At 40.3% G+C, this 12,351-nt stretch overlaps 1 protein-coding gene across 5 annotated transcripts; it reads right to left on the bottom strand.

Moving 5' to 3' along the window:
• Positions 1-2,844: 2,844 nt before the first annotated feature.
• Positions 2,845-11,358, bottom strand: LOC121860738 (bromodomain-containing protein 4-like). 5 transcript variants are annotated; one of them, XM_042358066.1, is made up of 7 exons: positions 11,294-11,358; positions 10,362-10,526; positions 9,517-9,767; positions 6,951-7,836; positions 5,194-5,366; positions 4,443-4,557; positions 2,845-4,266 (listed from the first exon to the last, which is right to left on the bottom strand). In XM_042358066.1, exons 2-7 carry the CDS (start codon positions 10,371-10,373, stop codon positions 4,174-4,176), a joined length of 1,530 nt encoding a protein of 509 aa, XP_042214000.1. In that variant the 5' UTR covers positions 10,374-10,526; positions 11,294-11,358; the 3' UTR covers positions 2,845-4,173. The 5 variants fall into 5 exon arrangements, with proteins under 5 accessions (XP_042214000.1, XP_042214003.1, XP_042214001.1 ...); XM_042358069.1 differs by having other exon boundaries at positions 10,362-10,519; positions 11,294-11,354; XM_042358067.1 differs by having other exon boundaries at positions 11,271-11,332.
• Between the last annotated feature and the right edge of the window lie 993 nt (positions 11,359-12,351).

Below are 12,351 nucleotides of genomic sequence, written 5' to 3'. Positions count from 1 at the left end.
ATCTAGTCCAACAGTTAAGTCAATAGAGTGTTTATACGTGATTGGTTCTATTGTTTATAAAATAGGAGGGGCCGTCAATAGGTCAACTGTGACAATGTTTTGACCTGGAGCTCCGTATCGTAGTTAGGTCTAGTCAAGGGCAGAAAATCAACTTACGAATGACCCTCATAAACCTTCACATTAGTTGATGGTAAACAATGTGTCACCTGGTTGAAATAGTTACACCTCTACCTGTAATGTTGTACCCGAATAAACTTTTTTTTTATTTAGCTTGTATTAATTGATCAACTGCCGAACTTTGAGAGGACAAGACAAGCACTGGGCAGACCAAGATGTCAAGTACTGTACCATTACAACCGTGTGAATATAGTGCTATGTTGTGAAGCATCCAAGGTGTAACACGTGTGATTTAAGTTAATTTTTTGTTTACATTCTCATAAAACATACTTAACTGTCAGGGAGGGAGAAGGAGGGGGAAAGAAGGAAGGAAGGAGAGACGGAGGAAGGGAGGGAAAGATAAAGGAAGGAAGGAGGGACGGAGGGAGGAAGGGAAAGATAAAGGAAGGAAGGAGGGACGGAGGGAGGAAGGGATGGATGAAGGAAGGAAGGAGGGACGGAGGGAGGAAGGGATGGATGAAGGAATGAGGGAGGGAGAGAGGGACGGGGAAGGAAAAAACAGGAGGAGGAGGGAGAGGTTCCAAGTGGCGGGCGTGTCCTCCCAAATTCTTCTAAAAGACACTACTCTAGGTGTGCCTTACATTATGGCCGCCTAAACTTACTAAACTTTCTTAATTAATGGATGATAAGTTACTCGCTAGCACTGCTGATTCTCACTGACTCGAACGCCTCTGAAGATGTCTTGAATAAAGACGAAAGCTAAGGTGCTCCGTTGTTTCCCTTTTCCCGTGTGATTTTATCAAGATTTATCTTATCCACGTTCTCATTGTGGATCTACATGAAATATATATATATATATATATATATATATATATATATATATATATATATATATATATATATATATATATATATATATATATTTCATTAGCCCAATAAAGCACGCGGACTTCTACATACAATCAACACTTCACAGTAATCAGTGGCTGGACAAACTAAAACCAAATTCTACTTCAGTTAATTTTTATTATGAACTAGTTTGTAACTCACATCACGACCACACTCACACAACAAAGTTATCTCCTACCACACACACACACACACACACACACACACACACACACACACACACACACACACACACACACAGATATACGAGTAGAGACAGACAGCCAGACAGACATATATAAAGAGAGAGAACGTCCACCAGCCAGACTTAACTTGCTCATATTGTTAGAATAAATCGTCACAGTTTAAGGGTCAGCGTCCTGTATAAAGCTAGTGCGGGGGACCTTAAAGGGTTGGCCCTAGCCCTCACCCAGATATACGACCCTCAGGGCTTTAAATAGCTGACCCTCGGGGCGCCAGCTTGAGTTCTAGATAAAAATTGAGGTTTTATCTTGTACATTATGACGTCATGGCTGACGTCATCAAATACTCCGAGGAAAGTCCATGAACGCTTGTTGACATTTCCGTGGAAGACAAGATCATCCCTAGGTTTATTTCCCCATCTCACTAATTAATTGTCTAATCTGTGTATTTCTGTCGTACATTACATATCTAGCGTTATACATTTAAGTATCTGTCTGTCTGTCACTGTACTGAATGTGAAGCTCTCTCTCTCTCTCCTGGTGTAGTTATGTCACGTCGCCTCACAACAATAATTCACAACAAGTTGAACAATAATTATGTCTGTGTGAGTGTTGTGTTAACTTTTGTGTTGCTACTTTGTGTTTGTGTTTCTGTGGCAGTGTTGGTATAGGGGCAGGCGAAGCATCGTTTGGCGTAATTTCTATAACTATGTCCACGGTTATTGGTTGGAGAACGTGCGTCTGGCGTAGTTCCTTATGTCTATCATTGCTTAAAGTTGTATATAAGGTTCAAGGACCAGGAAGAGAGGCAGACAGACAGACAGAAACTCATCACCTGGAAACTAATCAACTTATCGTAAAACCAGAACGGTCCCCCCCTCCGCCATCACCACACGTCAGAAACTTTATAAAGCCTCTCACACAGTTGATAATGAACTCTTGACACCTCTATCTGATCCTCCTCCCTTCACCTGGACCCTCGACTGTCACTTGTTCCCGCCCGCGATAATCCCATAATGCACTCTACCTTTATACCCCGACAAGTCTTTTCTTTCCCAGGAGAAACAACGCCATCATTAGTGTCATCATCCTGTGTGTATATATCAAACTATCAAGACTTAATTTTACGTTGATTACTTCTGCTTAAGTTTATATTGAGGTAATGGCTTTGTTTTGGCAAAAAAAAAGTGTCTGTGTGTGTGTGTGTGTGTGTGTGTGTGGGGGGGTCTCTGTATGATGTTGTTTCTCCTGTGGAAAAATCTAGTTGTGGGGGTTACAATGGAGGCCAACGCGGAGCCTATAAATGTAAAGGGAATTACTAACCCTCGCTGGGAGAGAAGAGGATAAAGGGAGTGAAAAGGTGAGGGAAAATATAAAGAAAAGAGGGAGATGAGAAGGATTAGTGAGAGATATTGGGGGAGAGGGGGACATAAGCGTCGAAGAGGAGATAAAATGGAGGAGATGAAGAGGGGAGGAATTTTACCGGACTAATAAAAATGAAATCTGTTTACAGGCTTTGTACCGCTGACAGAACAACATTGGCGCCACTGACAGCCACGACATAAACACCAACAACAACAGCAGCAAAATAATAATAACAAATAACAAGAATAATGAGAGGAAAATAACAAAGTTGTATTATATATGATTTATATTATGGTGGTAACGTAATATACAAGAGTCCATTTTATTAATACATGCTAGCAGTGATATACAGGATTCTACATTGACACACTGAGAAATTTACTCTTATTTCTTCACTCTGCACATCCAGAGTTCACTTGTCTCTCGTATGTGGGTTACGCTGCTGTAATATGAAGGTAGGCTGTGTGGCTCATGACAGTGATGCAGTGATTGCTGTTCGTTCTTGATTAAGTCTCTAACAACAGTGAATGATCAGGTTATATTATATTATGACAGTGAAAGGACAGGTTAGATATAACAGTGATATGACCTTAGTGACATAACTTAGCATACGTTAGCAGTGAAGTTACATTTTCTTCAGCTTTAGGTTCTACTGTGACACATTATAACACAACAGTGACATGAACACTTCAAAGCTGATCACAGTGAAAAGTTCCTTGTTTCATTAAATCACTGTTAATAATAAGTGGAAAAACAGCTTCACAATCCCACATCAGATGGCAGTGAAACGACACTAAAGTACACCTCACAGGACCCTATTTTTCTCTTTTGTATTTATTTATTTACTTGTTTACAAACTTTATATTTCACACATGAGGACAGGAGGCAGAGACACCGACCACCTTACTCAAACATTCCACCTTCAACTAAACACCGAAATATCTGAATTCCTCTACTTTTCTGAACTTCGAAATTTTTTAATTGAAAAAAAATGCTCTGCAAAAATTCTAACCAAGGAAATTGAAGCACACAGCACCCCCTCTGATTGGCTGGCTGCTCTACCGGTATACACACAGAGACCATATATTTAACAGGTATTATACACATACAAGGTGTTAGTTAGGTGAGGCAAGGATGTTTAATCACTTCACTAATTTCGTTGAAGTTGTGAATTTTGCAAAACTCAGAAATTTCACTTCATATTGGGTAAGATGTGTTAAGAGGGAGAGGAGAGAGAGAGAGGGGAAGAAGAAGAGGAGGGAAGGAAGAGGTGGAGAAGATAGAAGAGTGATGACAGGAAGGAGAAACCAGGGGAAAGGGTAAGAGTGAAGGAGGGAAGGGAAGATAGAGGTGGATGAGAGACAGTGAGGGTAGGAAGGAGAGACGAGGCTGGTGAAGGAGGGGTACAGGAGGTGATCATCACGGAGTAGAAAAGAGAGAGGAAGGAAGACGGAAGGCTTGGTGAAAGAAGGGAGGGAAGAGGGGGTGAAAGAAGGGAGGGAAGATGGGGTGAAAGAAGGAAGGAAACAACGGCTAAGGGTTTGATATAAGGGTTAAGGGGTAAATATAAGGGCTAAGGGACAGATATAATGGTTGAGTATCAGTGGACAAGGGCCTGCCTGGTCTTGCCCTTACGCCTCTTAATGGTTCTGTGATACTCATGACGTCGACGATCAAACTCCCGGTAACACGCCTGGTGGAGAGACCATGTTGTTATTGTTGTTATTGTTATTATTGTTGTGTTGTTGTTAATAGTAGAAGTAGTAGTTTGTATTTTTAACCAACCTCATATTTACTGTCATGTATAACCTACATATAATTACAAACATCTGTACATATGCATACACACCTGGCTACATGTTTACATACCTGGAGGAGGTGTGGGTCACAGGAGGTGTTGATGAAGTCACGTATCTGGGCGTAGGTCCAGTGGCTGATGTCAAGTGGATGACCGGACCCTATCTCACCCTCACCTGCTGATGACCTGAAAGAGCACCTGTGTTAGGTCTATCTATCTATCTATCTATCTATCTATCTATCTATCTATCTATCTAGCTGTCTGTCTGTCTGTCTGTTTGTTGATCTGGCTTTTAGCAAAAAAAATTTAGAACAGACGAGACGGTTGCTAGGGACAAGTGAGGGGCATAAAGTCAGGAATGAATATATGTGAGAAGAAGTGTGAAGGGGTCTACTAGTGGTGTTAAGTGATGATACATGGGTGAATGTAAGTGGTTCACTCCTGAATATTAAGAATGAAGTTAAAACAAAGTATGATGAAAGAGGGGCATAATAATAATAATAATAATAATAATAATAATAATAATAATAATAATAATAATAATAATTAAGGGTTTATTGAAAGAGCATAGCAGCCTTGAAGGATGAAAATATACAGTTACATAATTGGGGAATGGGTCTCTTGATTTACAAATAATATACAAGTAACATAAGTGAGACAAATATGTATATAATAACTAGGTGGGGAGAAGCTCAAACTACAGGGCATTTCAACATAGTGACAGTACAAAAAGTAAGATAGACTGGGAGTGAATACACTGGTTGATTACAAGTGTGTGTGTGTGTGTCTTACATAAGAAGTACAATGAACAGCACCGAGAACCTGTCGTGGTCGTTGAGGTGTGTGGCGGTGGCCAGGTGGTGGGCGCTGTGTTCATGTAGTGTGGTGCAAGCCAGCTTCATGGCCAGCTCATGGTCCTGCTGCTCCTGCTCCGCCATCTGCATGTGCTGCTGCTGCTGCTGCTGCTGCTTCTCGATCCACTCTATCTCCTCACCCTGAGACGCGACAAATGATCCTTCAATATTTTGTTGATAGTTGGAGCGTGAATAGACTGTAGACTTTGACATAATTTTTGTTTTTATGGTGAAACATTAAACATTTTGTGTATAAATATATATATATATATATATATATATATATATATATATATATATATATATATATATATATATATATATATATATAAATCACACAGGAAAATGGAAAGCTAAAAGGTGTCGTTGTTTCCCATTTTTCGTACCATTGTGGATCTACATGAAATAAATAAATAAATATATATATATATATATATATATATATATATATATATATATATATATATATATATATATATATATATATATATTGTGTGTGTGTGTGTGTGGTTATCAGCATATACCTGGATCTCGACTTTAGCAAAGCCTTCGACAGAGTCCCCCACGAAAGACTAATTAGAAAGGTAGAAGCACATAGCATCAAAGGTAATATCCTTAAATGGATTAGGGCGTGGTTACAGGACAGGAAACAGTGAGTGAGCATTAATGGCACTAAGTCCCATTGGAGCAACGTCACAAGTGGAGTTCCCCAAGGCTCAGTACTTGGACCATTATTATTTATTATATACATAAAACGAGCATAGAATATCCGGCATGAGCAACCTTTTATACATTGACACTAAAATAGGACGTGTTATTAAAATCTGTGAGGACTCCACAAAATATATATATATATATATATATATATATATATATATATATATATATATATATATATATATATATATATATATATATATATATACTAAACTTATAAGAACATATAGAATGGAGAAAACACGGCGGCCTATTGGCGCCTGCTGGAGCAGTCGTTTACCCAACCCTGCTCCTGCAGTAAGCATCAACCTATGTTTGAAGCTGTCAGCGTGTCCGAGTTAATGATGTGTTACGGTAACTTGTTCCATTCATCCCGCCTCTGTTTCCCAGTAGTGTTTACCCTGTTCCGCCTAAATCTAAATTTGTCTAATTTAAAACCGTTGTTGCGAGTTCGCTCCTGGTTGGATAGTTTGAATACCTTTGTAATGTCCCCTTTGTTTAACCCTGACTTCCATTTATACACCTCTATCATGTCGCCCCTCACTCTACGTCTCTCAAGGGAGTGCAAATTAAGATTCTTTAACCTGTCTCTGTACTCAAGGTTCCTAATGCCCGGGATTAGTCTTGTCATTCTCCTCTGGATTCTTTCCAAGGATTCTATATCCATTCTGTAATACGGTGACCAGAACTGAACTGCGTAATCCAGGTGTGGTCTCACAAGAGCAAGATACAGTTTTAGGATGACCTCGCTAGTCTTATAACTAACACTCCTTTGTATGAACCCAAGTACTTTATTAGCCTTGTTACGAGCAAAAACACATTGTTTACTTGGCTTAAGGTTCCTACTACCTTGGCCAGCGTCATAAATCTCGGAGACACAAGGTAACAGAAACAAGATAAGAGACAACAGTTCACCTCATCGTTTTAAGGAAGATTGAATTTGTGGCATTCCTCAGAGCGTGAGCTACACAAAACGCCAAAGAAACATCGAAGGAACCAACTGCTCACCCTGAGAAGAGGCGTGAGGTGGTGGGCGGCGCAGGTGTGCTCCTTGGCTGGTTCTTCACAAGTCCTGCACCACATGTCCTCAAAGTTGTCCACAGCCGGGGGAGCTGACGGTATGATGTCTGTGGAATCCTGCTGAGGGACTTGGGAGATGCTAGGTGTCTGTCGGGGAGCTGGGGAGACGCAAAGTGGTTTTGGGGGACTTGGGGAGAAGAGAGGATTAGACTGCTGGGTGGATGAAGGCACGGCCGGCGGCCTTTGGTTGCGTGGCTGCACCGGTAGCCCAGGAGGCGAAGGATGAGGGGAATGGGAGGAAGGATCAGGAGGAAGAGGGTGTTGAGGCAGATGACCATCCCGAGAATGTAGATTGGGGTATAAACGACCAGCAGAGGGATTCGGGGATTGGAGAGACGGCAGCGTCGGTAGATGGTGGTGGTGATGGGGGCTGTGGGTGGGGGTGCCAGGAGAGGAAGGAAGAGGAGGAGGAGCAAGAAGTGGAATAGATCTGTCGGGAATCACAGAGAGTGAATTCTTCGATCGTTGGATATTTACAGGAGCCCGACGACGGTTTAGGAATCTAAAGCGGCGTTTCGGTTTTGTTACTGTTAATGGTGGAGGTGGCGGCGCTACCTTAACCCGGCGGTGGTGTTTCATTGACAGTGGTTCTGTGGATTGGTGCTGGTACGTGTGAAGGTATTTGTGACGGTGTTTGTCCTGTCTCCCATGCTGGTAAACCGGTACTGTCACTGTCTGTATTTGGTCGTGCTGTTGGTTGTCCAGCCAATGAGGCAACACTGTGACTGCCTCCTGCTGCTGCTGGTCAGGCTGTTGTTCCCCGTGATGAAGAGCCTTCAAGCGTTCCAGGTCCCTCAGGTGAGCTAACACGTACCTGTGTACAAGATGATGTTTGATATATATATATATATATATATATATATATATATATATATATATATATATATATATATATATATATATAAGAACATAAGAAAATAAGGAGTCTGCAATAGGCCGGTTGGCCTGTGCATGGCAGCTCCTGTCGAGAGTTACTACCACTCTCTACCATCCATGAATCTATCTAGCCTCCTTTTGAAACTTTCCAAAGTTCCAGCACTTACTACAAAGTTGCTAAGCTTGTTCCACTCGTCCACCACCCTATTTGTGAACCAGTTTCTTCCTATCTCCCTCCTAAACCTAAACTTATCCAACTTGAATCCGTTGCTCCGAGTCCTATCCTGCTCGGATATTATAAGAACTTTATCTATAACCCCTTTATTGATTTCTTTCACCCACTTAAATACTTCTATCATATCCACGCGCACTCTTCGTCTTTCTAGGGAATGCAAGTTAAGTTTCTTTAACCTATCCTGATATGGAAGGTTTCTAAGTCCCGGAATCATTTTTGTCATTCTTCGCTGCATCGACTCTAGTGAATTTATATCCATTCTATAATAGGGGCACCAGAACTGAACCGCATAATCGAGGTGCGGCCTGACTAGCGCAAGATATAGTTGCAATAAGACCTCTGCACTCTTGTTACTTACACTTCTAGATATAAACCCAATACTCTGTTTGCCTTATTTCGAACATTAACGCACTGTTTTCTAGGCCGTAGGTCGGGCTTACAAGTACCCCTAGGTCTCTTTCACAATCGACTTCTCTAGGTTGATGTTATTGGGCTATATACTTCTCTAGGTTGATGTTGTTAAGGCTGTATACATTATAAGTGTTGTTCTTCCAATATTAAGTACGCTGCACTTTATATATATATATATATATATATATATATATATATATATATATATATATATATATATATATATATATATATATATATATATATATATTTCATGTAAATCACAATGAAAACGTGGATAAGATAAATCTTGATAAAATCACGGGAAAATGGAAACAACGAATTACCTTAGCTTTCGTCTTTATTCGAAGACATCTTCCAGAGCAACTGGATTACATGGACAGAGAGAGCAAATATAGGGTGACCTAAAAGCATGAGGTCAGGTCACTTAATGATGACATCCACTAATCCCTCTGTCCATGTGTCCGGTGCCTCTGAAGATGTCTTAGATAAAACAACTAAATTACTCTGATCTATCAAAATATATATATATATATATATATATATATATATATATATATATATATATATATATATATATATATATATATATATATATATATATATGTGTATATAAGTCTCCTGTACTGATAATTATTGTTAACGCACATATTACTCACATAGTTGTCTTATTTCGTTAGTTTAAAGTACTATACATACTATGGTATACGCCGTAAAAATTCTTCCATATTTATTGTCTGCTTTTGTGGTATATCACAAATGTTTCTTTTTGTGTAATTAAAGACACCGCGCTTGCCTCCCAGTCCACCCAGCTGTAAATAGGGACTTAACTTTACATGGTTAGGAAAGTGAAGGCGGTCGAGTGTTGTGGTGGCCACGCTGCTCCTAACATATGGGACTCTCTTTCACATTCAGAGAAAGTAAGAACTACAGATTTACGACGAACATTTTAAGAATCAGGAGGTAAATCACCTGTTAGTTTGAAGTCGATCAGTGTTCATGTTTTCCCGACAGAGAGGACACATCACCACCTTCCCCTTGGGCACTTGTGGTTTCTTTGACCTCTGACCTGGATCTGAACCTCGCTGGCTGTTGTTGGGGTAGGCGGAGGACACTAGGTCGACGACGCAGGAAGCGCAGAGGGTGTGGAGGCAGGGGGTCATCTTGGGGGTGTGGAGGTCCTCGTTGTAGTGTTCCAGACACACGGGGCAGTCCAGACTTTCCTGAGGGTCAGAGGTCATCACTACCCTGGTCACACACACACACACGCTTAGCATCCAAGAGTATATATACTGTATAATATAAAGACTCCACCATTAAATTCCCTGACAGTGTAGCGGAGTGGTTACTGTACTGGGCTGGCAATCCTGTGGGTTTAGGTTCGAACCTCCATTTAGGAAGTTTAGTAATGTGTGAGTGGCGCCGTCGTGACAGTGTTAGTAACTCAGTTGGTGAGTGTCCGATCTGTCTGGGTCACTCTTTGACACTGGGTGACTGGGCCATTCAGCTCGTTAACTCAAGGTGTGGTTATTGTGTTGGCAACAATTTCTACACCTTAAACAAACTCACTCCTCGTTAGTCTTAGTGCCAGCCAGCTTCCAACACGAGGGCCAACAATTATATGTATGTATGTATGTAGTAGTGTATGTATGTATGTAGTAGTGTATGTATGTATGTCAGGGGGTGACCTCATTGTAGATGCTACTTGGTGTTAAGTCAATGCCTCTGTTACATTGTGTTATCGGAGGTAAAACACACACACACACACACACACACACACATACAACAAAAACAATAACACCTATTGTTTCTCTTACCTCATCATCCATTATCTTGTATTTCTTCTTTATTATCTACTTTATCTCCACTTTCTCTTCTTCCATTGCCTTTTTATCTTCTACATGTCTTCTCTCTTCCTCGTGCCCGTCTTTACTCACAGTTCATTATGGTGTTATTTTTGATAAGTTATTTACGACTATTAACTGAAATAATAATAATGTAATACTACTAATAATAATAACAAAAACAATAATAATAATTATAATAATAATAATAATAATAATAATAATGATAATAATAATAATATTTCCAATACTTTATCATTCAGTCAGTTCCTATATCTTTGTTTTATTAATTAAATCGTAGTATAACAACAACTACTAAAACATTGTCCATAAATATTTTTTTAGCTGAAAGTTTGTTTTATATTAACTTATATTGATACTTTTGAAACGATTCATTTTCTCTCAAAAAATACCCATTGTCTATTTTGTTCAAGTGTATAATATTATTACTTTATTATAATTATTATTGTTATTAGTAGTAGTAGTAGTAGTAATATCAGTATTATTATTATGTTATTATTTGTATTATTTATTTTCAAACTCATAGATACTAGTAAAAGCTAACAAATATTCTCACAAGCGCTCACAAACTCATAATCGCACTAGTGATTTTTCAATAAGATTTCAATAGCTCTGCTCAAAAATGATCTCACAATAACTAGACGATTTGTGAGCACTCAGGTAATTTCTCATAATGACTCAGAATCTTGTGAGCAGTCCAGTACCTGTTCACAGGGTCTCAGAAACACACACAGTACAGTATAGGTTCTCACGACGATCTTAGCCTGGCGTGAGCACAAAATGGTCTCAAAATGGATTCTGTGAGTCGATCTTAGATACGTCACAGTGGCTTTAGAATTGGTGACGGAGACGTAACAATACCAGTAACAAATCACGTAACACACCGATGACGGGGCCGTAACACAACTGGTGATGGAGGGACGTCAGACTGTGTGTGTGTGAGACAGCGACGGTGAGTTTGTCTTATCTAACCCCCACCCTCCTCTCTCTACCCCCCCCCTTCCTCTTCCTCTCACCCTCACCTTACTCCCTATCATAGTTGCTCTTCCTCCATTCATTCCTCATCTTCCATTTCTTCCTTCCATCCTTTTTTTTCCCTTCCCCCCATTTCCACCCCCATAGTGCCACCACCACCACCACCACTCCCCTCACGTATTGTTATCATGTCCCGGGCTCCAGCTAGACTGTGATAACAAGTGACGAGAGATAACTACCATAGTAACACACGCCAGACCCATGATGTCACCTGCTGATTGAGGTCATCTTGTAATAGTGTTCGTTTGTCTGTTAGGTTAGGTTAAGGTAGTATATATATATATACATCTCCTTAGAACCAAAATGACAACCACAATACAAACAATAAAATCGGAACTAAGAAAAAAACGCAAAATTCATCAATTATATTATTCTCTCAATAACTGCCATCACCACTGGTCTTCTCCCCCCTTTGACCTCACCTGACCCCTCCCTCCCGCCCCGGAAGGTCAACCAGGTGAGGTCAGACCATAAACCCACAATCCTCACCTTCCCTCCCTCGCCGTGCATCTAATTAATGAAACCTAATTTCTATAATGTTGAGTATTATTACCCCCGTTTTGCTTATTTACTACCTGGTCTAATGTTTAGGGATACGGGTTCAGAAGTTTGGATTCGTGGGTTCGGGTTCAGAAGTTGAGGTTCATGGGTTCAAATTCATAGGTTCAGATTCATGGGTTCGGGTTCATAGTTTCGGGTACAGGAGTTCAGGTGTTTGGTTTCAATATTTCAGGGTTGAGGGTTTCGTGTTTCGGATCATTGGGTTCATGTTTGGGTGATCGAGGTTCAATTGGTTCGGCTTCAGGAGGTTCAAACTCAGTGGTCCGGTACAGTAGTGGATTTTCGACCTGACGTGACCTGACCTCTCCGGAAGAGGTCACGGACAATTAGTCGCTATTTGCAGCTC

The sequence above is a fragment of the Homarus americanus genome, unplaced genomic scaffold (genome assembly GCF_018991925.1).
Source record: "Homarus americanus isolate GMGI-L3 unplaced genomic scaffold, GMGI_Hamer_2.0 scaffold23617, whole genome shotgun sequence".
Classification (NCBI taxonomy): Eukaryota; Metazoa; Arthropoda; class Malacostraca; order Decapoda; family Nephropidae; genus Homarus; species Homarus americanus.
This window is presented reverse-complemented; position numbering and strand designations above follow the sequence as displayed.